General features: G+C 44.4%; 1 protein-coding gene across 1 annotated transcript in view; it reads right to left on the bottom strand.

Annotated features, from left to right (window-relative positions):
* ZMAT4 (zinc finger matrin-type 4) overlaps positions 1 to 16,069 on the bottom strand; it is a 269,984-nt gene extending 253,915 nt beyond the window's left edge. The window contains exon 1 of the mRNA XM_024131526.1: positions 15,968 to 16,069. Within this exon, the coding sequence (XP_023987294.1) occupies positions 15,968 to 16,069 (102 nt within the window). The remainder of the gene's footprint in view (positions 1 to 15,967) is intronic.
* Positions 16,070 to 21,953: the final 5,884 nt, after the last annotated feature.

Genomic DNA, 21,953 nt, shown 5'->3' with positions numbered 1-21,953 from the left:
GCAAGTCAAATCACATTTCTGGGTCATCATATAGATTGAAAAGGAGACACGAAGCAAAACAGCCCATAGGGCAGGGGTTAGACATGTCACTAAAAAATAAGGAGGATCTACTATGACTTTCTTTCACGAAAATAAAATGTTTTCTTTTCTTTAGATCAAAGAAGACTACCATGGGAGCACCTAAAACAATAAAAGTTTCCATACCGAATGTTTGAGCACTTTGTAAAGAAGATGTGGTAATGAAAATGCAGCTTAAGGATTGGGAGGAAAAAAGACTGCATATTTTGGCTTTTTATTACAGGATATTTAAGCTTGGCAATAAATGTGAACATCTTTCTAATGGTTGGCAATGCAGTTGTGTAAAGCCGAAAACTCACCTCGACTTATTGACAGACCTGAGGTTTGTTTTTTTTTTGGAATGTTTTTTTTTTTTTTAAACATCTTTACTGGAGTATAATTGCTTCACAATGGGGTGTTAGTTTCTGCTGCATAACAACGTGAATCAGCTATACATATACATATGTCCCCATATCTCCTCCCTCTTGCGTCTCCCTCCCACCCTCCCTATCCCACCCCTCTAGGTGGTCACAAAGCACCAAGGACACAGATGAGTTTTAAGTGACACTGTTGGTTCCCAGGGGAAGTGCACCACACTGCAGAACAAGTGCTTAGCCTCACTCGATAAACCCTACTGTGACAAGGGCCACATTAGGCATTTTCACCCAGGGGAGGAAACAAGGGAACCAGATGAAAAAGGCAACCAAATCAGAAAAGAGGGAGAATAAAAGACCAAAATTGTAAAAGAGGAAGCCAAAAAAAAATAACCTTCCATAGGGTGTTTATCCTGGATATCAATTAACAAAAAGAAAAAAATCCAAAAAGAGGTATTCATTAAGACCCTCTAGGTTGCAGGATGGTGAGGAGAGTAAAAAGAAGTTAAAAGCATGAGCTTCGGTCCTCAACACAATTCCAATTTAGTTGAAGAGGAACGACTAAACCTTAGCCAATGAATAGAAAACAATAAATAACATCAAGAACTAAATTATACAATTGTATGTGTGCTCGTAGGTTCTACGTTTATTAAGTTATATTCCTCTGAAATTTTAATGTAAAAATGGGTTTAAAATTGAATAAATGGATAGATAGCCCTGCTTTAAGGTAAAATGACTTGATACTGTAAAGATATCAACACTGTTTAAATTCATTCTGGGGGGCTTCCCTGGTGGCGCAGTGGTTGAGAGTCCGCCTGCCGATGCAGGGGACACGGGTTCGTGCCCCGGTCCGGGAGGATCCCACATGCCGCGGAGCGGCTGGGCCCGTGAGCCATGGCCGCTGAGCCTGCGCGTCCGGAGCCTGTGCTCCGCAACGGGAGAGGCCACAACAGTGAGAGGCCCGCACACTGCAAAAAAGAAAAACAACAACAACAACCACACCAACAAAAAAAACCACAAAAAAAATTCATTCTGAAATCTGATGGAATTCCATTCAAAATTTCAACTGAGTTTGTGCGGTTATTCAAGCATGTATACGAACAACACAATTGGACACTGCACAGCGAACCAAGACAGCTCTGCAGTGGCAGAGGAAAGAGATGTGACTTGTCACTGTCAGATGTTAAGACATGACACCAAGGGATAGTAACTAAATACAGTACGGACTGGCCCGGATAGACAGAATCACAGAGCAGAATAGAAAGGTCTGATTTGGCGTCAAGTACATGTGGAAAATGAACATATAGTAAAGGTGGCACCACAAATGATGGAGAGAAAAAGGACTGTAGACGGTAGTAGGACAAGTGGTTCACCATATGGAGGAAAATCAAAGTGGACTCCTACCTTATACAATATACAAAGGTAGACTCCAAAGAGAGTTAAAGACATGAATGTGAAAAACAGAAATGTCAAATTAATAGGAGCTGGGATACTCAATGTCTTTGTGATCAATCAATGGGAAGAACTTCTTAAAGAAACCGTAAGGCAGAAAGTTTATTAAATGTATCACATAAAAATTAACTAGCTTGGGGGACTTCCCTGGGCGCAGTGGATGAGAATCCGCCTGCCAATGCAGGGCACACGGGTTCAAGCCCTGGCCCAGGAAGATCCCACATGCCGCGGAGCAACTAAGCCCGTGTGCCACAACTACTGAGCCTGTGCTCTAGACCCCGAGAGCCATAACTACTGAGCCAGCGTGCCACAACTACTGAAGCCCACGCGCCTCGAGCCCATGCTCCGCCACAAGAGACGCCACCACAATGAGAAGCCCACGTTCCACAACGAAGAGTAGTCCCCGTTCACCACAACTAGAGAAAGCCCACGTGCAGCAACGAAGACCCAAACGCAGCCAAGAATAAATTTTTTAAAAATTAAATCTTAAACAAACAAAGAACCAAAAAATTAACTAGCTTGGGACTTCCCTGGTGGCACAGTGGTTAAGAATCCGCCTGCCAGTGCAGGGGACACAGGTTCAAGCCCTGGTCTGGGAAGATCCCCCATGCCGCGGAGCAACTAAGCCTGTGCACCACAACCACTGAGCCTGCGCTCTAGAGCCCACAAGCCACAACTACTGAGCCCGTATGCCACAACTACTGAAGCCCACATGCCTAGAGCTCGTGCTCCGCAACAAGAGAAGCCACCGCAACGAGAAGCCCGCGCACCTCAACGGAGAGTAGACCCCGCTGGCTGCAACTAGAGAAAGCCTGCGTGCAGCAAGGAAGACCCGATGCAGCCAAAACTAAATTAATTAATTTTTTAAAAATTAACAAGCTTAATAAATAAAATGAACAAAGGACATCACGAGCAGACATAATAAGAAACCGCAACGAGAAGCCCACGCACCTCAACGGAGAGTAGACCCCGCTGGCTGCAACTAGAGAAAGCCTGCGTGCAGCAAGGAAGACCCGATGCAGCCAAAACTAAATTAATTAATTTTTTAAAAATTAACAAGCTTAATAAATAAAATGAACAAAGGACATCACGAGCAGACATAATAAGAAGATGACTGAATGGGAGAAGATATTTCCAGTGTCTAAACTCAAGAAGGAACATATGAGGAAATCAGAAAGAAAAATACAAGAATACTGACAGAAAAATTGTCAAAGAATATGAACAGAAATGAGCAACAAGAAAATGACAGCAAAAGGGTGAGTAAGTATACAGAAAAGTTGTTCAAGCTTCATAATAATTTGAGAAATGCAATTTCAAAAGACAAAACTACCACATAGCAACTAGATTAGGAAAAAATGAGAAGCTGGATAAAGCCAGTTATCGGCAGAGATGTGGCTACGGGAATCATCACCCTCTCCTGACGGTGCCAACCCTCTCCCGATCAAGGCTCAGTCAAAGTAAGGGATAACAGGGCTTATGAGGCACAAGGTCCCCTCTTGTCTGTATGTCCGTCTCAGAAAAATGCCCACACAGGTCCTTTAGGAAACATGGTGAAGGCTGTTTGTCCAGCATTGTTTGTGTTCATGGGGGACCAGAAGAAAACTAAGTATCCAGCCCTGAAGGAATGAGAAAGTCAAAATATGACAGATGCTCACTGTGGAATGCTGAGCAGGAGGTAGAAGAGAGAGATTAGACATACACGTAGGAACACGGATGATTCTTAGAAACATCCTGCTGAATGAAATAGCAAGAACGAAACTCACATCACAATGCCATTAAAAAGACATGCCTACACTGTGCCTAATGAATTCCTTCCAAAGACTGCAATACGGAAAAGGAGGAAAATAAATCTGCAGTGGAGAAACCTGAGAGCACTACCCAGGATCCAGGAGATCAAGGTCACCATCAGCAGTGACCCAACCGGTTGATGACGGGACCCTTGATAGGATGTGATGAGAAAACACTTCACCTCTGGGATCTTCCCCACCAAGAACCCATAAACACAGTCTAATCATGAGAAAATCAGCAAACAAATCCCCACTGACTGTCATTCTACTAAGCACCTGACCAATAACCCTTAAAATTATCAAGGTCATCAAAAACAAGGAAAGTCAGAGAAACTGTCACAGTCTAGAGGAGCCTAAGGACACTGGATGACTAAATGTAACGTGGAATCCCGGACAGGATCCTAGAACAGAAAAAGGAATAAAGAGCGGACTTTGTACATTATATAACGATAATAATAATGCATCAATCTGGGATCCTTAGCTGTGACAAATGTACCACAGTAACTCAAGATGTTAACAGTAGGGGAGATGGGGTCAGGGTACACCACAACATTCCATATTACATTTGCAACTTTTCTGTAAATCTGAAACTCTACTAGAATAAAAATTATTTTAACATATACACGTATATACCTGGAGAAAACCGTAATTCAAAAAGACACATGCACTCCAATGTTCACTGCAGCACTATTCACAATAGCCAGGACATGGAAGCAACCTAAATGTTCATCAGCAGAGGAATGGATAAAGAAGACGTGGTACATATATACAATGGAATAGTACTCAGCCATAAAAAGGAATGAAATAGTGCCATTTGCAGAGATGTGGGTGGACCTAGAGACTGTCATACAGAGTAAGTCAGAAAGAGAAAAACAAATACAGTATAACGTTACTTATATGTGGAATCGATAAAAATGGTGCAGAAAAAGAAGATGCTGCTTTGCTGCTTTAAAGTAAGTGACGGAATCCCATAGAATTCCCCAGGTTAAACACAGGGGCTGCTTTAGGGCCCCAGAAAACTGGGGAGTAAGATGAGAGGTACCATTTAGGGCCAAACCTGGAGAGGTTTAGTTTCCAGTAAGTCAAGAGCTATACAAGGAGTTAATGAAAACAGGGATGGGTTGGATTTCTGGAACCGGAAAGTGGAGAAACATCCCAAGTCAAAGGCAACATCTGGGACTGCAAGGCCAGAGCAGGAGGAGGAGTATTTGGGGCAGAGATAGAAGAGAGTTTTGCTCTATTTTTCCTATTTTCTCAGTAAAATCTAAAACTTTCCATCTGCCCGTAGGTTTTTCAAGGTGAGGGCAGGGCTGTTTCTATCGTTGAGTCAGTAGAGTGTGTGGACAGGAGAGTCTTCCCAGCGGCTGGCTGGCAACGTGGTGGCACAGATGTGCCCAGAGGCCAGGAAACCTGAAGGATGGGGCAGGGAGAAGGGGGCTGCATGCAGGAGGGGGCAATTTGAAGGTGGTAGCAATCCTGCCTGAGTAGGTACAGTTATGCCTTTGTATGATCCTCAGGGAAAGGGATAGAATTCAAAGCTAGAAACATTCCACTCAAAATTAAAGCATCTTAGTAAAAGCCTAAAGAAACGAATTAAATGCTCAAATCACAGAGAGGGAGGGAAATATGATGCCCTCAACATCTTCTCCAAGCATCAGAAGAAACGTGGGCAAGACACCACAGCTGAGAGCAACACTCCCACCCACTTCCTCAGGTCATTAGCCTTCAAGATTCCCCTGTCTGCTAACATCTTCTTAAAAAAATCAACAAGCCCAGATGGCTCAACGACTCGGAAGTCGGAAATGCATATGCTTTCAAGGGAATGCCGGGAACGGAAAACTGGAAGAAAAATTGTCACTGTCAATAACCATTCAGTAGGAGCCAGGATCTGAAAAGTAACTGACCTGTGCGTCACGAAACATGGATTCACAGGGAGCATTTTCCTGCCACCAGAGTTTTATCGAGCCTGCCAAGGAGTCATCAGTCAACTCAGTAAATTTTTTCTTTACAAACTGTGATACATTCATATCATGAGAATCTAAGCCACAATTAAAACAAACAAAAAGTGGAGGGTCTAGCTTGCTGCCGTTTGTGAAAAGTAAAGAAAAGGTAAAGAAAAGGAAAAATTAAGTTGTAGCAACATGGGTGGACCTAGAGATTGTCATACTGGGTGAAATAAGTCAGACAGAGAAAGACAAAAATCGTATGATATCGCTTATATATGGACTCTAAAAAAAAATGGTACAAATGAACTGATTTACAGAACAGAAATAGAGTCATAGATGTAGAAAACAAACTCATGGTTACTGGGAGAAAGTGGTGGTGGGGAGGGATAAACTGGGAGATTGCGACTGACATATTTACACTACTATATATAAAATAGGTAACTGGGCTTCCCTGGTGGCGCAGTGGTTGAGAGTCCGCCTGCCGATGCAGGGGACGCGGGTTCGTGCCCCGGTCCGGGAAGATCCCACATGCCGCGGAGCAGCTGGGCCCGTGAGCCATGGCAGCTGAGTCTGCGCGTCCTGAGCCTGTGCTCCGCAACGGGAGAGGCCACAACAGTGAGAGGCCCGCACACCCCCCCAAAAAAATAAAATAAAATAGGTAACTAATAAGAACCTACTGTATAGCACAGGGAACTCTACTCCATACTTTGTAATGAGCTATATGGGAAAAGAAACTAAATAAGAGTGGATATATGTATAACTGTTACACTTTGCTGTTCAGCAGAAAGTAACACAACATTGTAAATCAACTCTACTCTAATAAAATTTTTTGAAAAAATTAAGCTGCATCGATATGCATAGATGATTTCAAAGAAAATCGGTCACCCAGGATTCTTCTGGATAGCTGAGAAACAGGAATAAGTGGCAGAATTTTCACATTATACACTCTTCCACCCTTTTTGAATTTTGAGTCATATAAATTTACCCCCTCGTCAAAAAAAAACGAATAAAATGTTAAAAATAAAAAGATTAAATATTGATATGTTTATCCCCCGCTCTTTTCTTCAAAGACTTTAAGAAGACATATCAAAATACATCCACCTCTAACGCAAAAGGATGAAATAAATAATTGAGAGGTACAGATTTAAATTAAAACAGGGGAAAGAAAATAATAACATCCAGAGGTAAAGAGCACAATAAATGTGCACACAAAATCCTGTTGCTGGATGTGGCCATAAATCTGGTGGATAAAGCAAAGCAGGGAAATAGTTAAGAGTCAAGGGCCTGTGATAGAGCAGCCTCTCAAGCAGAAGAACACTTTTTCTTATAAGGGAGAGCAAAGAAAAATTTCTCCCAAACATCCATCTTTAGAAGATGCTGAGATACCAAGGACAGGTCCCCAGCTTCTACCCACAGATGGAGAGCCCCTGAGTGTGGGGTAGGCAGGCCGCTCACCACCTGGGCCCCCCAGAGCTTAGAGCCTGGGAGACCGGATGGCGGGGCCCAAAAAGGCAGAGCAGAGGGGGAGCCTCCCAGTAAGACATGCCGCTCAGAACACAGGCTCCAAATTCCAAATGGAAAATCTCTGGGCTTGGTCAATTAAGTCGGAGGAGCTAGAGAGAAAAATAGCATTGTATTTCTTTGTCTCAGACAAACAAAACAACACATGTTGGCTTCAGTTTTCCACACATCGTGGAAATGAAATAGGCATCAACTTCACAGGGGCCCCCAGACACGTGATTGCCAGAGTTGTTTGTTTGTATGTTTTTAATACATTTATTTATTTATTTCGGGCCGCGTTGGGTCTTTGTTACTGCGCGCGGGCTTTCTCTAGTTGCGGTGAGCGGGGGCTACTCTTCGTTGCGGTGCGCGGGCTTCTCATTGCAGTGGTTTCTCTTGCTGCGGAGCATGGGCTCTAGGCACACAGGCTTCAGTAGTTGTGGCTTGCGAGCTCTAGAGCGCAGGCTCAGCAGTTGTGGCTCACGGGCTCTAGAGCGCAGGCTCAGTAGTTGCAGCGCACGGGCTTAGTTGCTCCATGGCATGTGGGATCTTCCCGGACCAGGGCTCAAACCCGTGTCCCCCTGCATTGGCAGGTGGATTCTTCACCACTGTGCCACCAGGGAAGTCCCCCAGAGTTGTTTTTTACATGTTTGTTTGTCAAGAGCACTCCCTTGGGGATGTACAGCCTTTCCTCTCTTCCTCTTTCTTCTCCACGTGCCCCCCTCCGTCCCCAACAAACCCACAGCAGGTCCTAGTCACGATGTCCCTCTGGTGTCACACACATGCAGTGCACAGAGGCAGTGCTGTATGTTCACCAAACCGGCTCCATTTTCCTCCAGGGAACCCAGTAAGCCACATTGGTTGCCCAGCTTCTCATGCAGTCAGAAGAAAACATAGGCCTGAGGTCTGGTCAGCGGAATGTGGGTGAATATGGTGTTGTCACTTGCAGACCTGGCCCCTAAAATGTCCAGCACAGTCACCCACATTGCCCATCGGTCCCCCAATGTCAGCTGGACTTTGATACTCAGAGCAACTGATGGCTCTATCATCTTTGTCAGGAGCAAAGACAGTGGAGCCTCTGTCAACTTTAGTCCTAAATAATTACATGGTACAAAACCCCCTCTGCTAACCCACAATGGGCTATAATGCAGGCAGTAAAGAAATTTTTATTTCTAAGATGCTGAGATTTTTGTGACTGCAGTTAGCCTACCTTGTCTAAGATAGAAATGGGAGTTCTCCCATAACAAGACACCAAATATTTGGCATTGGCTTAGCAGGGGGAGAGTTAGGTGGGGAGGGTACAGATACAGCAGATCCTGGATATACAGTGACAAAATATTGGCAAACCTACTGCCTACAATACCCCAGAGGGCAGACCTGCCTCCAGAGCTTATGGTGCTAGAACTGTATGGTTCTGCACTAGGAGGTGGTTAAAATTCTAAGAAAACTAGAAGAGGGTGGAAAAACAGATGACTTGGATAGATGTTAACTGTTCCTAGTTGCCTGGTGCTGATGTTCAGCTAGGTTTTTTATAAAAGTATCAAAGAACTACAAGAACTATGATGTGTAGCTGACACACTAGCAAATAGACATAAGCAAAATAAAAAGCTATTTCAGAAATTTGAGACTTAGAGAGTTGGAAAAGTCATTTGCTAATTGCTTCTAGTCACCTCAAAGTAAGAGATGTCATTTTTAAACTTTTTTTTTAATTGAAGTATAGTTGATTTACAATATTATATTACTTTCAGGTGTACAACATAGCTACCCCACATTTTTATAGATCATACTCCATTTATAGTTATTATAAAATATTGGCTATATTCCCTGTGCTGTAAAATATATCCTTGTAGCTTATTTATCTTATACATAGTAGTTTGTACCTCTTGATCCCCTACCTCATCTTGCCCTTGCCCTCGTTGCCTCTCTGTCATTTTAAAAGACATTGTGTATTGGAGACCCTGTGTGATTTCTCAGTTGCACATTGTGACGCAGGCCTTTGGCAAAAGTCAAATTAAGGATGGGTCTTTCCACCTACTTTTAGATAACCTCAAGGTAGCCACGATGAAACTGAAAAATAGAGGCACAGAAGTGAGGAAGCAATATAATAAACAGCCTTGAAATTATGTCTGGGAAAAACTGTATGGTTGTGACAGGAGGAGCCTTCTGAAAGGAAACAAATCAGAAGCCTTCTCTACTACTGAGAGAACTGTATGACTAAAGCTGTTATGATCTGCAATTAGAAAATTTTCGAATAGTCTCCAAACCTTAAATCAATCTCAGGCAGAAAGCGGGCTGTGAGGGCTGGTGGTCCCCAAGCAGGGTGGAGGACCCAGGGTCCGTTTCACATGTGTCAAGGAGGACCATGGACGGACAGGGAAGAACTCTGGGGGCAGAGCCAGGGATCACTGGGGAAAATGAACAAAAAGTCCCTCCCAGAGGGGAAGATCGGAATCTATCTGGGTAACTTCCCCCGCTCCCTGGAAAGAGAAACTTCCCAATGCCTGCCCTGCAGGGTGTCGACTTTGCTACGGACTAGTGGTTACTCTTTGCCTTCTTTTCTTCCTTTTTCAGATGGAAAATATTACTGCTGTCATCACCACTCTAAAGTGTAAGAGGGGGAGAGATGACATTTCTCTTTTGTTCGTTGGTGGCTGAACCAAGAGGACTCACATCCACAACTGATAGAGAAAGCCACTCCCCTCCTGGAGATCCTGACATTTGAGCTGTAGGCAGTGACTGGGTAGCACCTGGAGGCTGTTCCCATGGAGGTGGGATGCATGTGTTCCACGTGCCCCAGAGAGAATGTAATGGTGACCAGAGGGGTTGACGCGGCAGAGATGATCCTATGTGTTCACTGCACCCCTTTCATTTCCGTAAACATTCAAAGAGCATTTCCCAACTTCCCCTGCACTTAAGTGGGACCATGGGACTGAGTTCCAGCCAATGGAGTGTGGCCTGGCTCCTAAAATCCTCTGAGTGACGCCATATGCTCTCAGCAAATGAGAACTCATTAACCAGCTGCTCTTAACCAATGAGCAGTAAGAACAGCATCTGACAACTGCTCTTGGTCAATGTCTGTGTTGTCCCGAGTCGAGTGTCTTCTTCTGCCTAGTATTGTCTACTTCACTATAGCTTCTCTATTAATCATTTATTTTATGTTCCAGTAAACTGTATTTTTTTTTTTTTTTTTTGCGTTACGCGGGCCTCTCACTGCTGTGGCCTCTCCCGTTGCGGAGCACAGGCTCCGGACGCGCAGGCTCAGCGGCCATGGCTCACGGGCCCAGCCGCTCCGCGGCATGTGGGATCTTCCCGGACCGGGGCACGAACCCGCGTCCCCTGCATCGGCAGGCGGATTCTCAACCACTGCGCCACCAGGGAAGCCCCAGTAAACTGTATTAACTAATAATAAGCGATAAAAGGTAAACTGGCCAGACCTGCCGGAATAAACAATAGAAAAACATAAGAATAGGAACAAATTTCACAGAAGCTCAAGAGTCTTCATGAATTGGTCAAGAAACAGACATTGAAGAGTATCAGGCAATCAGGGACATGAGGAAAGGTAGTAAGAATTGCTTTAGCCTGGGCAGATGCACCAATAATTGTAGTAAGAGCATCTGGGAGAAATTAAGCATGTCATAACTATAAGAGATCTGAAGAGACTAAAACGGCAAATCTCAGTGTACAATGCAAAGAAGCGTCTCCACAGGACTCTGCGATAAAGATCCTTTATCGTCCTCACACAGTTAGTACTTGCATCTCCAGGAGCACATCACCGCTGGTACCCAAGAGAGATGCGAGTGGTGTGAGGATACAGTGAGCCCTGCCGATATTCAAGTCCAGTTAGCGTGGTACCTGGCAGGACTGATGCAGAAACACAACACAACATTGACCCCCAACTCTCACACATATGCCAGGAGTCGTCCAGCTTGCATGCTTACTCAGGCAATTAGCAAAAAGAAGAAGCAAAGCGGAGAAGAAGGTGTGAGGGACTAAGGGGGAGAAGGCAATAAAGGCATTGGTAACACCAAAAAGTCAAGACACTAATCAGCATATATTGGAGACCTCATGTTTACCCTGGTGTCTCTACCCAAGAAACACTTATGGCCCATTCACTATTGGACCTGTAGAGACTAAGAGAGTGCCCTTCAGCTATTCTCCACTTTAAACAGAAGCTAAGGAAGGCAGAGTTCTGTTGGAAGGCCATCAAAACAGGTGAAACTGAAAAATCCGTTTCAGCATGCCCCTGCAGACCCAATGCACCTGCCGCTAGATTCTGACATTCCCGGGGGAACTGATAGGGTTCACTTGCCAGGACTGACATTACTACAAGGTTCAGAGATGTCTGAAGAGTTCCCCATCAGTTCAGAGAACCGCCTTTCCTATAACTGCACAACTGTCACCTCTACATTGAAGGCCGCTCCGAGTAGAGAGCGACTCCGAACGTACACCATCGCATCTTCTGGTGCATCCATGAACGTTTCCATTACACCTGCCCCTCTGCCAGTTCCCACCGCAACCTCCTCATCACCCTCGAAGTGCCAATGAGCAACAACCATGGGCCAAGCTGTGGAAATAAATGAGAAACCCAGTGCATGACTCTGGCCTGCCCTCAGGAAGCTTGCAATCTTGTTTGGAGGTGCCTCTGAGACACGGATTTCACAAGCAGTGATTAATTACAGAGCCGGCAAAGTAACACAAGGGTATTAGGGTTCACAAAAAGGGCAAGGAATCGGGGCTGGCACGTTGATGGCTGGCTCCCTTGGGTCTGCCTAACAAGAGTTTTTTCTCTCCTGCTAGATCTGATCATTCATCTTCTTCCTTTAGTTTTACTCCAGAAAATAATCTTTCTGTCCTTTTGGTTTCAGTTCTCATAGTCTTCCAATCCTCTTCTTCCTACACTTAGAAAAGCACCCCTTCCCTCATGGCCTCAATGGGAAACAAGTTCTAACCTCTGTAACATTCAGGCATATTCATTTGAAAGCTTTCTCTTCCCCTCTGTGTCTGTGTCTACTTGTTCTATTGATTCAGACTATTCAACCAGTAAGCAGAGACAACATCTAATTATATTTGCCACCGAAACATTACATGGTATTAATGCTTAGCAAGTAAGAAAAACAATAATGTCTTTACGTTTCCCCTTTTTTTCAGCCCAGGACTTCATATGTAAAAAGAGATCTTAAAAGTATAGCATGGAAGGGTTTGGTCCATTAGACATGTATTAGGTTGTGTCCTCCTGTACAAAGGTTCAGGCTTTTAAATGGGACATGAAGCTATTAGCCATTACATGTCTGCTTTGTTTTTTTTCCTCCAACTTCAGTGGACCGGCACGTTAGTCTCTTGGCAAAAGTCATATCAAGAGCTGTTCTTTTCCAAACAATACATCTTGACCACCATCGATGGGCTGTCACTCAGAAATGCACAATTATTTTTTACACTCTCAGATACTTAAGAGCCTCACAAGAGTCCAGACTCCCCTTTCCTTACCCCTTGATCCCACCCTACCTGTAGGTGCTGCCAGCCTCTCTTCTCCAACACAAATCTTCCAGTCCAGCCAGACCAGCCTCCTTAGAGATTCCAAGGCTTCTTATTCTAGTAACTTCTAAATTTAACCCATCCACTGAAACCTCGAAAATTCATGTTATCCCCACAAATCTCTCTTGACCATAATAGCTCTCGGTGATGACTCACCCTTTTGAATTTGGAATATGCAAAGATCTAAAAAATTAACAGCACAACACAGCATATACATCAGAAAGTCAAATGGGCAGGAGAATGAACACTCTGTTTATATCAAGTTAGATCAGCCTCTTTTTAGGAGCAGAATCTACAGAGCCTGTTCTCGGTATCACACACATAGATACCACACTGAACTATCCATGGCTTTTCCTTTCCAAGGAAGTTTATGAGCCTCTTGGAGGCAGGGACTATTCCTCACATAACCCAGAACCGCCTGCAATATCAAACGCTAATAGTGCTGGGCACGTAGAAAATACACCAAAGATTCCCACTAATTTGCCCTGGGAATATGATCTGGTCAAACTGGGAGTAAAATCATACTCAAGCAATAAATCAGTGAAAGAGCATTGAGAATAACTGTAGCCACATTTTCAATGGACTGACTGGAATTTGGGACTGTAACGGAGCTGGACCCTACGAGACCTTCCCAGAATGGACACCCACCCATGTCCTCCGCCTGCCTCTTTGTCTGTAGGAGAACGTTAGTCAAAGAATAAATGTAATCAGAGAAGTGAGAAAATGCAGAAAGAAAGGAAAATGGTCAAGCAAGACAAATAATAATACTTTAACCATTAAACAAAGTCAAGGACCTTTAGTTCTTCCTCCAGGACTACAAATAAGATTCTGAGCCACGTCCTTCGAGCTGTTTTGCAGATACTGAAACCCTCAGCAGGTGGGAGAGGTTAACTGTGTGCTGTCCACAAACACGCAGACCCTAGGCGGGTTGGAGCCAGAAGGCTGACGACGCTGATTCCCACTTACCTCACCACCGACCAATCAGAAGAATGCCCACGTGCTCACCACCCCCTGCTCCTTGAACGCTGTAAGACTCCTCACTACCCGCAACAGGGTGGGACACACAGTCTTGAGGGCATTAGGCCCCCTTTGCCTGGCAAAGCAATAAAGCTATTTCTTCCTACTTCCCCCAAAACTCTGTCTCCGAGATTTAATCCGGCCCCGGTGTACAGCACTCAGAGAGACCCACTCTACGTGCAATTTCAGCAGAGGGGGTGTGGGGGTGGGGGGGTGGGAAGGATGAATGGCATGAAAATATCAGTTCTCAGATGGCCTTTGAGATCATCTGATAGGAGCCATCCTCCTAGAGATGAAGAACGTCTCCAACCGAAGCTGGAAGACCAGAGACCACACAAGGTGTGCTCGGTCCCCGCTATACCCTTTCCGCACCCGCAGCAGCTCTGCATGTGTACTTCCCCCGAAGCAAGTCCCCACCTCTACCTGGAAGCAGGGGATGAACCCTCGCCCAGAGTTCCCATCCCCAGTTATCGGGAACACATTTCATGTTGTTCTGGTGATATGTAACTCGGTTAACTGCGGATCTCTTGTGATTGCTTTCTCTTCTCCCTCTCATCTATGCTACACGCAACAAATCTTAACACAGCCTCTAAACAATTAAGTTATGCCACAGCTGGTACAGTGTGGTAACAGGAAAACCTGAGTTCAAATCACTAAACCCGTAACTGAGCAGCTGTTTTTCCTTTAAAAAAAATTGTTTTGTTGTTTTCGATTTTCTGACATTACCTTTCTAGCTCAGGTAACCACAAAGCAGTGTCTGGACAGTGTCCCCAGGTTATTTTTGTAAACAAAAGCTCACTGAACAGCTCTGATGTGCACATGCTGTCCCAGGAATTATGGAAGATCAAATGAATAAAACTCTCTTTCTGGCCTCAAGAATCTAGTAAGATGATTAAAAATGGAACCCAAAAAGTCTAATAAAGGGAGAACATAATAGGAGGCTGTGGAATTTCAGAGCAGGGACAAATTCCCTGATTTTCCTTCACTGGGGAAATGGAATTAATAAAAATCATATGTGTTTACAAAGCAACATCTACAGAATTTAGAAATTCTTAATTTCAAAAGATGGCTATCTTCCATTTTGATCATTCTTCTGTATTCACATTTCCTTCCTCTTCCATTCAGTTGCCTACTGACAAAAGAACAGGCTGACTTTTTTCACAGAGGCTGATTTTTAAGTTTTCTCTGAAGAGCAAGTGTTCCTTGCCTTCATCCAAATATTGATGCCACGGAGTCAATAACGAGCAATAATGTAATTTTGCACGTCTGCCACACTGTACAGCTTCCGAAGTGTTTTCACAAATGCTATTTCAAGTGGTCTCTCTGGTCACCACAAAACCCTGAGGAACACACATGGTCCGATGAATGCGTCGCTCGGTGTGTGTGTGTGCATGTGATTATTATTACTTTCCTCGTGCACGGAGGAATCTGAGGCTCAGGGGAGTTTGGTGAGTGACAGTGACAACTAGCATTTGTCAGACAGAAAGAAAAGTGCTGGCTAAGCCCTCTAAGCTAAAATTACTTACAAATGATCGCCCTTGAAAGCTCATGTTCTCCCTGGTATATGTTCTCTTGCAAAGCTAACGGCCCCGAGCAGCATCTGGGGGCCCAGGCTCCCCTTTTCTCCACGCGAGCCCCCCTGCCATTCCCTCCTCAGAAACTGGTCGACCTCTCTCCTCTCATTCTCTCTTCCCAATAAAAGATCCAAAAGCAGCCATCTGAACTTCCATCCTAAAAAGCCAAAGCCAATGAATCATGTCCTTCAAGAGTACTTGGGCTTTACAACTTGGGCATCGCCCTGCGGGGGGGATGTCTTCTTGCTGATAAACACTTTTGGGGGCAGCAGCCAGAAGGTGGAAGGCATTTGGTGCTGAACCACTGATGCTGCTATGTTTCCCTCCAGTGATGAAGAAAGGGCCTCTGAGCTTTGCTTCAGGGTCAGAGAAGGAAAGAGAAGCTGGCACTAATGCAACCTGGGCTGTGTCCCTGAAAGGAACTTCAGGGATGAGCAATGACAGATTTAACAAGTAGAGAAAGCCCACTGGGTCCCCAGGGGCTGAGGCACAAAGGAAAAAGCAGAATTTGGGGAGCAGCCAGGGGCCTGAGAGTGACAGCCCCAGCACTCTCTCCAACCCCACGCATGCACATTTGTCCTGGCCTCATCTCAGACTCGCCGACTCAAGCCCTGTGCTTCTCAAGATCTGCCCCAGGTCCAGAAAGCAGCACCCTCAAGTCCCACAGCCTTGACCCCGGCTACTCCTGCTTCCATCTGAACACACTGAACGGGAGAAGCTGTTCTTACCTCGTAGTGGGCGACGCGCTGAGATTCCGATATCAGCTGTGCACTGCACACCTTGCAGTAACTGTCTGTAAATAAATCCTGATCGATATCGGAGGACTTCATCAGGCTAAAAGAGAATCAAAAGAAGAGAAAGCCAAGATGAATCCACTGCTTTGGTTTTTATGCAAGACGCTAAGTGTGTGAAGAAGCCAGGAGCCCGGTACCAGATCCAGTGATGGGGACAGTGGGGGAGATCTCCCCAAACCTTTGGGGTGACCATGTCAATCGACCTTAGTAAGTGTGTAGGTGACCATTTTCTCAGAAATGCTCAACAGCGTGGCTGATACCCCGAAAAACTGAAATCCGGCTTTAGTTTTCTTTGTTTGACAAATCAGACCTACATCTACTGTATTGTCAAGGATTTATGTGAAAAGACATCTTCAAAAATGATTCACATTAGCAAAATATTGTAAGCACCCAATATAGCCAACAGTAGGAAATAGGTTAAATGAAATTTTGATACATCCACACTAGAATACTACATGGCTCCCAAATCCAAACTCCGATCAAATCCTTTATGAAAATATTTAGTAAAATAGGAAAAAGTTTACCATTAACAACAAAGGTTTACAAATCAGTATGTACAGTATTATACTAATTTCTTTTAAAACTTGTATAGGTGTGCAGAAAACCATTCCAGGAAATTTTAACAAAATGTAGTTATCTTTGGGAGATTATAGGTAATCACGTAATTTTCCTTATTTTTACATTTTCTACAATGAACATGGATTGCTTTTGCAGTACATGCAAATAGGTTAGTTTTGTAAAAAGACTTATAAGCAATATCAAATTGACTTTTTTTTTAAACTGCACTATTTTCCATCGCTTTTATATAGCCTATTTATTTTTTTTTTAGAAGATGTTGGGGGTAGAAGTTTTTTATTAATTAATTAATTAATTTTTGCTGTGCTGGGTCTTCGTTTCTGTGTGAGGGCTTTCTCTAGTTGTGGCAAGCGGGGGCCACTCTTCATCGCGGTACGCGGGCCTCTCACTATGGCGGCCTCTCTTGTTGCGGAGTACAGGCTCCAGACGCGCAGGCTCAGCAGTTGTGGCTCACGGGCCTAGTTGCTCTAAGGCATGTGGGATCCTCCCAGACCAGGGCTCGAACTCGTGTCCCCTGCATTGGCAGGCAGATTCTCAACCACTGCACCACCAGGGAAGCCCCCAAATTGACTTTTGAGTCAATTTAAAATCAGACTAAAGTATCACTTCCTTTGCAAGTCTATGCCTCGTAAAGTGAGGAGCCCTCAGGATTCCTGCTGACTTTTCTACATGTAGGGTAGAGGAAACTCATAAAGGCCACTTCCACCGCTCCACACCACAAGTGAGCCCACAAAGGTAGACAAACATATCCTCAAATTCCAAACCCCAAACCAAAATGCAGCCACAGTTCTCAAGCTTGTGAAAGTGAGCTGACACAGAGGTGTCTTACAGCAGCTGAAATGTAATGTCACCACCCTGGAAATACACACCAGCACATCAGGATGCTTTTCTCTAACCCCAAAATTCGTTTCATCTTACCTCCTACCTGCCAAGCAAAGAGTAAGGACTGTGCCAGAGGCCATGCGTATGAAGAGGTCTGAGAAGTCGAGACAGCAGGGTAGGGTGGGCACCCTGGAGTTCATCCTACTCCGGCACCCTCACCGTACACATGAAACCGTCCAGAGTCACACTGCTGGTGTTTGGCACGGCCACAGACACACTGCCCAGCTTCCCTGACCCCAATTCCCACTCTCCAGCCCCGGTCGAGCGCTACCTGCAAGCTGCATGATATGGTAAGTCACTAAACCCTCTAGGTCTCAGTTCTCTCCCTATAAAAGTTGAGAAAACAACATTTTCCAGGCCTCCTTAGAGAATTGTGGGGAATATCAAAAGGAGAAATCTAGAAGAAGGTACTGTATAAACTGTAAAGCTCCTTTTATTTGAATGGGAATCACTATCCCGTTTTTACTGACATCCCGATGTTGGTGAGATATTGGGCAAGTCTTGATTAATGCAACAAGATGAAGGATTGTGGTCCATTTTTAGACATTTTAAAAAATCATCTAAATAGCTGGGTCATGAGAGTAAAGTATCCGCCTGAAATAAAAGGCTGTCTGACTCAACAACTCCAAACTCACTTTCTACCTTATCTTTGGCTATCTTGGCCCGTTAGGGCATTTGTATTAAGCAGTTCAAAAGGATTCACAGTTTCTGCTCCCAGGAGACAAGAGCACCTATGGTTTCCAATGCCCTGAGTCCCAACAGTAATGCCAAAAAGTAAGGACCAGTGATTCTCACAGCTGAAATGGACCTGTTATTTCTGGAAGGATCGTTCCAGGCAGACAGCCCGGCCAACTTGGGAGTACAGCACCTGCCGTGCCTGGAGGCTCATGACCTCACATGGCAGCCTGTTCCAGACAGCCTGGCAGCTCTAGTATTTAGGTACTTTTTAGGTTGATTCAAAATCTGTCCCCCTGTAGATTTCACTCATTGATTCTCTTTGAGAACGACACAGAATAATTCTACTCCCCTTTCTCATGAGATCCCCTCCCTTAAGTATTGAAGATAGCTCTCTTCTATCTATTCCCAACACCTGTGCTGCCTTATCATCTTGGTCTGTGTCTGTCTTTTTTATGGACCATCTTCAAAGGCAATGCCAAGAGCAGAATGAAACACTCTAAATATGTCAGCAGAGGATTGCAAACCCAAATGACCCTCCAAAACATCCACTGTCATTTGCAACGGTCTGTATTCACAGCCTGGAGTGCAAATGGAGAAGAGGTGCTTTGATGATGTGAAAATGTAGTACAACATTTTGAAATGTCAAATGGGAAAAGAAAACTTGGTAAGGTGTGTTTTTGAAGCCAAGCTCCTATAAGTAGTTGTGTTTAAATATTATCGTGTTCCCTGCTATTTCTAATAAAGAAAAGCACGAAAATAGATTCATGGGTGACCTGGTTAATAGGAATCTCCAAACTCAATGCACACTCCCTCCTCATTATACAACTGACTGCAGATATCAAACGGTATGAAAGGATATTCAAGGTACATGTCGGACCAAGCAGGGCCCGTAGGAGTCTGAGTCTCAGTAAAGCAGCTGTGCAGCAGAAATAGCTTTAAAGGCAGAATATAAAATGTGTATACTAAAAAAAAAAAAAAAAAAAAAAAAAAATTCAAAGGAAGAAGAGAATATCCTGGCTTTTTCCACTGTTTTATATAAGAATATTGACTTGAACAAGCCCACGTACAGTACAATGGTAATAAAGACCCCTCTGAAATCGACACGGCCCAAGTAGAATACATGAATGAGTTAAATTCCAGTGGGAGGCTATCAGTGGACAAGCGTCAGCCTGGTTTGTGCATGAGACCTTTACTCCAAGAAAAGAGAACTCTTTCTGTGTAGGTCACTTTAGACAAGCAGAGGGTCTGATTTATGATTCAAAGAGTGGACTTCCCAAGAGGGGAGGCTGCCACTTGCTCCCCTCCTCCAGCTTGTTTAGAATAGGATTCTCAGCTTCCCTGGCCTTCAGAAGTACAGCAGAGCTGGGAATAAAAAGGAAAACTTGACTGTCTTTCCTTAACCTTGTCCATGGTGCTGAATCATTGGCTAGCACTGAGACGGGGCTGGGCCATTGATCACTTACTGGTCAGTCATACTGTCCATCAGGGCCAATGTGTGGTGGCACGCCCCCCCCACCACCAAACTCTAAGAACATGCTGATTGTACTGAACTCTGACCAGGCACTGGGCCATTGTGCGGAGGGAGACAAGAGTAAAGGGAAGCGGTTTGATGTCCTGAATTTGAAACTGATCTGAAGGAAAGCTTCCTCAGTATTCCCCACCCTGGCACATTCCAAAGCAAACACTGAAGACTTGAATAACCTCTCTATCACTTTTCAGTATTCACAGAGGAAAGGGCTGCCTGTATTGTAGGAAAGTAAAGGCCCAGAGTAGAATTGGAGGCAGTATTAGAACAGGAACATGATCAGATTCTCACTGGCTGTCCTAGGTCTCTATACAGCAATAGACCTATTTAAATGTGTGGCGGTGACAGTGTTAAGACTCAGAGGTGTAGTTCAGTATCATAAATAAGAAAATTTGGAGGGGAGAGATTTTGTTTATTCAATAATGGTTATTGAGCATCTATTATGTGTGAGGCATCGGGATAACAGAAGGCACAGATCCTGTCTTCCAAATCTTTATAAGCTATTGAGCGAGAAGAGAGATACCCACCAAATACAGGCAGTAAGTGTAATTGGCTGGTAAAAAGTGCTACAGGATTTGAAGAGACAAGAGGTATTACAGGGAACTCTTCAAGGAGGTTCTATAAGAGTTGAAATTTAAGGATGAACAGGATTGGAGTGGAGAGAAATGGGTTCCAACTCGAGCTAATTCTTTTCCCTGGCACAGGGAAAATCCTACTATCAGTAGGTATAAAAATAGGAGAAAATCCTCCTATCAGTAGGTATAAAAAGATATATATGAAGGGCACTGGTGGGCTTAGTTGGGATTATGCAACATGAGGGGAAAAGGCAGCAAAATGCAAGGAAGAGAGGAGTACACAAACTTCAAGGTCCAGATGGAAGCAGGAGAGCCAGGTCCCAACACATTTCTCAAGGTGCAAGGAATGGCGTTTTTCAGCATCTTCAAATGCAGATGTGAAGCCTTCCTTTCTGCTTCTTTCTGCTCCTCAAGAGTAGATTTCAGGAACACTGGCTGAAAATTCAAAGAAACCTGAGGCTTCATAGTCGAGATTAATATTCTTCATTCCATTCCATTTCTAATAATGCTAAAATAGCTTCTGACTTAAAGATCCCAAAACCCATGCAGGACTCTTCAGAGAAAAACAAGACATTAGTTCAAATCCAGGTTTGGTCACTTGTCAACTAGGTTTTTGAGCAAGTTATATATCCGCCTTGAGCCCTGCTTTCCTCATTTGTGAAATGGGGTAAACATTCTCACAGGGTTATTGCGGTGATTAGAGAAGGTGAAGATTGAAAGCATCTAACAAAGACTGTGGCATATGGCAGACACTCCAGAAACAGATATATTACCACCACACTGGTAAGAATATTATTAACTTTATATTATCGTTATTCTTATTTTCAGGAGGGATGCTGTAAATATTTAAGCAGAGAAATAAACAGAACCATATTCAAGACTAAGGGGGAAGATAACACAGTCAGTGTGCTGAAATCATAGCTTTTATTGCCTTGTTCACAGGCTTTCTCTTTTGTATTAACATTATCATCTGCAAAAATGTCTTATTTCTACTGATTCCACCGCCAGCTGATACTCAGGCCTTATGCTTGTGAAGACCCCATACTTCGTGAACGTTTAAAATCTTTTTTTTTGTTTTTTTTGCGGTACGCGGGCCTCTCACTGCTGTGGCCCCTCCCGTCGCGCAGCACAGGCCGTGCTCCTACCCTCTTTGATGAGAGCTGTGCCGTACCCTCTCTCTTGCCCACGTGTGCTCTTCTCGCTGCAAACTGCTCCCCGGGGGGACGCAAAGGAGAAGCACACTCCACCCAAAGTCTGGGTGTAGACCAGTTCTCTGCACCCATAGCCACTCACTGTGGTGGCCCTGTGGTGGCCACAGCTGTCACACTCCCCAGGGTGGCATCTCTGCTCCCATCCCTTGGAGAGAGAAGCCCTCGGCTTCTCTCGGTGATCCGCACCGCTGGGTACCCTGTCACAGATTTTGGCATTTTCCCTCCGAAGCTCATCTATAAGATCTAATAAACTAACCTACTCTTCAGTCACTCTCTCCCCTCACTAGCCCTTTAAAAATAGGATTTAAGACTCATGGCAATTTCCACCAAAGTGTTACTCTTACCCTTAGGGGCATATTTCTGCATTTCCAAACTGCCACTCCGTCTGACTGTGTGAACTCGTCAGTATCAGGGACTGCATCTAAAAATACTCCCAACATGGGACTTCCCTGGCGTCCGGTGGTTAGGACTCC

This window comes from Physeter macrocephalus, chromosome 20, assembly GCF_002837175.3.
Source record: "Physeter macrocephalus isolate SW-GA chromosome 20, ASM283717v5, whole genome shotgun sequence".
Classification (NCBI taxonomy): Eukaryota; Metazoa; Chordata; class Mammalia; order Artiodactyla; family Physeteridae; genus Physeter; species Physeter macrocephalus.
Note: the sequence above shows the minus strand (reverse complement) of the source record. Positions and strands in the feature narration are given on the sequence as shown.